The following is a 1,300-nucleotide window of genomic DNA, read 5'->3' as shown; positions in this document are numbered from 1 at the left end:
CCAGGCGCCGTCATGGGGGCGCGACCCTGTAAGAGCTCTCTGGTGACCTCCCTCGCTCGCCTCTGGTGCTACACGTCGGTGCTTTTGCTCTTCGCTTTCTCTCTACCCGGGAGCCGCGCGTCCAACCAGCCCGCCGGTGGCGGCAGCGGCAGCGGCGGCGGCGGGGAGTGTCCCGGCGGCAAAGGCAAGAGCATCAACTGCTCAGGTAGGACCGGCCGGAGCCTGCCCGGAGCCTGCCCCCCGCGGCCCCTCCCTCCTCCGGCGCCTCCGCCTCGCTCCGGGTCCCCCGCGGCCGGTCTGGGAAAGGCCCCGCGCGCGCGGGGGTCCCGGGGAGCGGGCCCGCGGGCGATCGAGGGCGATCGAGGGCGGAGGGCGTGGAGCCGGGGGAGCCGTGCGGGCTGGGGGACCGGCGCTGGGCATGGGGAGTGGCCGTGCGTGCGTCCGTGTGTGCCGGGCGGCTGGGCGAGGGTGGCCCGGCGTGGAGGGAGGTGGGGAGGCCGGGGCACAGCGCGGCGGAGGCAGCCTGCCAGGGCTCCCCGTGTGATCGCGGGTGTGCAGGCGGGAGCGCGTGTTTATGTTGTGAAGGCTCCGGGGAGAGAGTGGGGCCCCAGGCAGGGAGTGGGGTGTGTGTGTGTGTGTGTGTGTGTGTGTGTGTGTGTGTGTGTGGTGTGACGGTTGAGGGGCCGGGGGACCGAGACTGTCGGCCAGGGGAGTGACCATGTGCTGGGGAGGAGGTTCTTAGGGCACTGGGTCTCGAAGCAGTGGTGTGAGTAGAGGGAACAGGAGGCCCAGAGGACGAAGGTTGGCGATGTATATGTGTGTGTTTGTGTGTGTGTGTGTGTGTGTGTGTGTGTGTCCTTTGGGTGCAGAGGTGGGCGCGCTGGGGGTTGGGGTGACACCGGCTCTGTGGATCTGAGCCAGGAATAGTTCTGGGGCCCAGGAAGTGACCCTATGTTTTTATGTGTCGCGCATGGGTGAAGTTTGGGGCTCCGGGATATGCCCCGGGGTATGCATTAGGTCCTTTCTTCTAATGATTAGGAGAAAGGGTGGGGGTCCTGGAGTGAACCCCGTTGTGCCGATTCAGAAGGAAGGAACTAGGGAGTCATCCTGTGTAATAGAAAGAGGTAATTAGGTTCCAGAGAGTGCCTCGTGTAGCAAGGTGTGACCCTGGGTTATTGAGGGGGTACGGAACGAAGGGGTGATCCTGTATGTGTGTGTGTGTATGTTTTGCGGGAGAGCCTGGATGTTGGCAACACCGGAGCTAGGGAGTGAGTGACCTCTCCCCTCACTCTGAGCCGCC

The 1,300-nt window shown here is 65.4% G+C and overlaps 1 protein-coding gene across 1 annotated transcript in view; it reads left to right on the top strand.

Moving 5' to 3' along the window:
• The first annotated feature begins 12 nt into the window (after window positions 1-12).
• The window catches only part of TMEFF1 (transmembrane protein with EGF like and two follistatin like domains 1), a 73,820-nt gene continuing 72,532 nt past the window's right edge, over window positions 13-1,300 (top strand). The window contains exon 1 of the mRNA XM_006096506.1: window positions 13-205. Within this exon, the coding sequence (XP_006096568.1) occupies window positions 13-205 (193 nt within the window). The remainder of the gene's footprint in view (window positions 206-1,300) is intronic.

This window comes from Myotis lucifugus, unplaced genomic scaffold (genome assembly GCF_000147115.1).
Source record: "Myotis lucifugus unplaced genomic scaffold, Myoluc2.0 scaffold_180, whole genome shotgun sequence".
NCBI lineage: Eukaryota > Metazoa > Chordata > Mammalia > Chiroptera > Vespertilionidae > Myotis > Myotis lucifugus.
The sequence above is the reverse complement of the archived record's forward strand: the minus strand, read 5'-3'. Positions and strand labels throughout refer to the sequence as shown.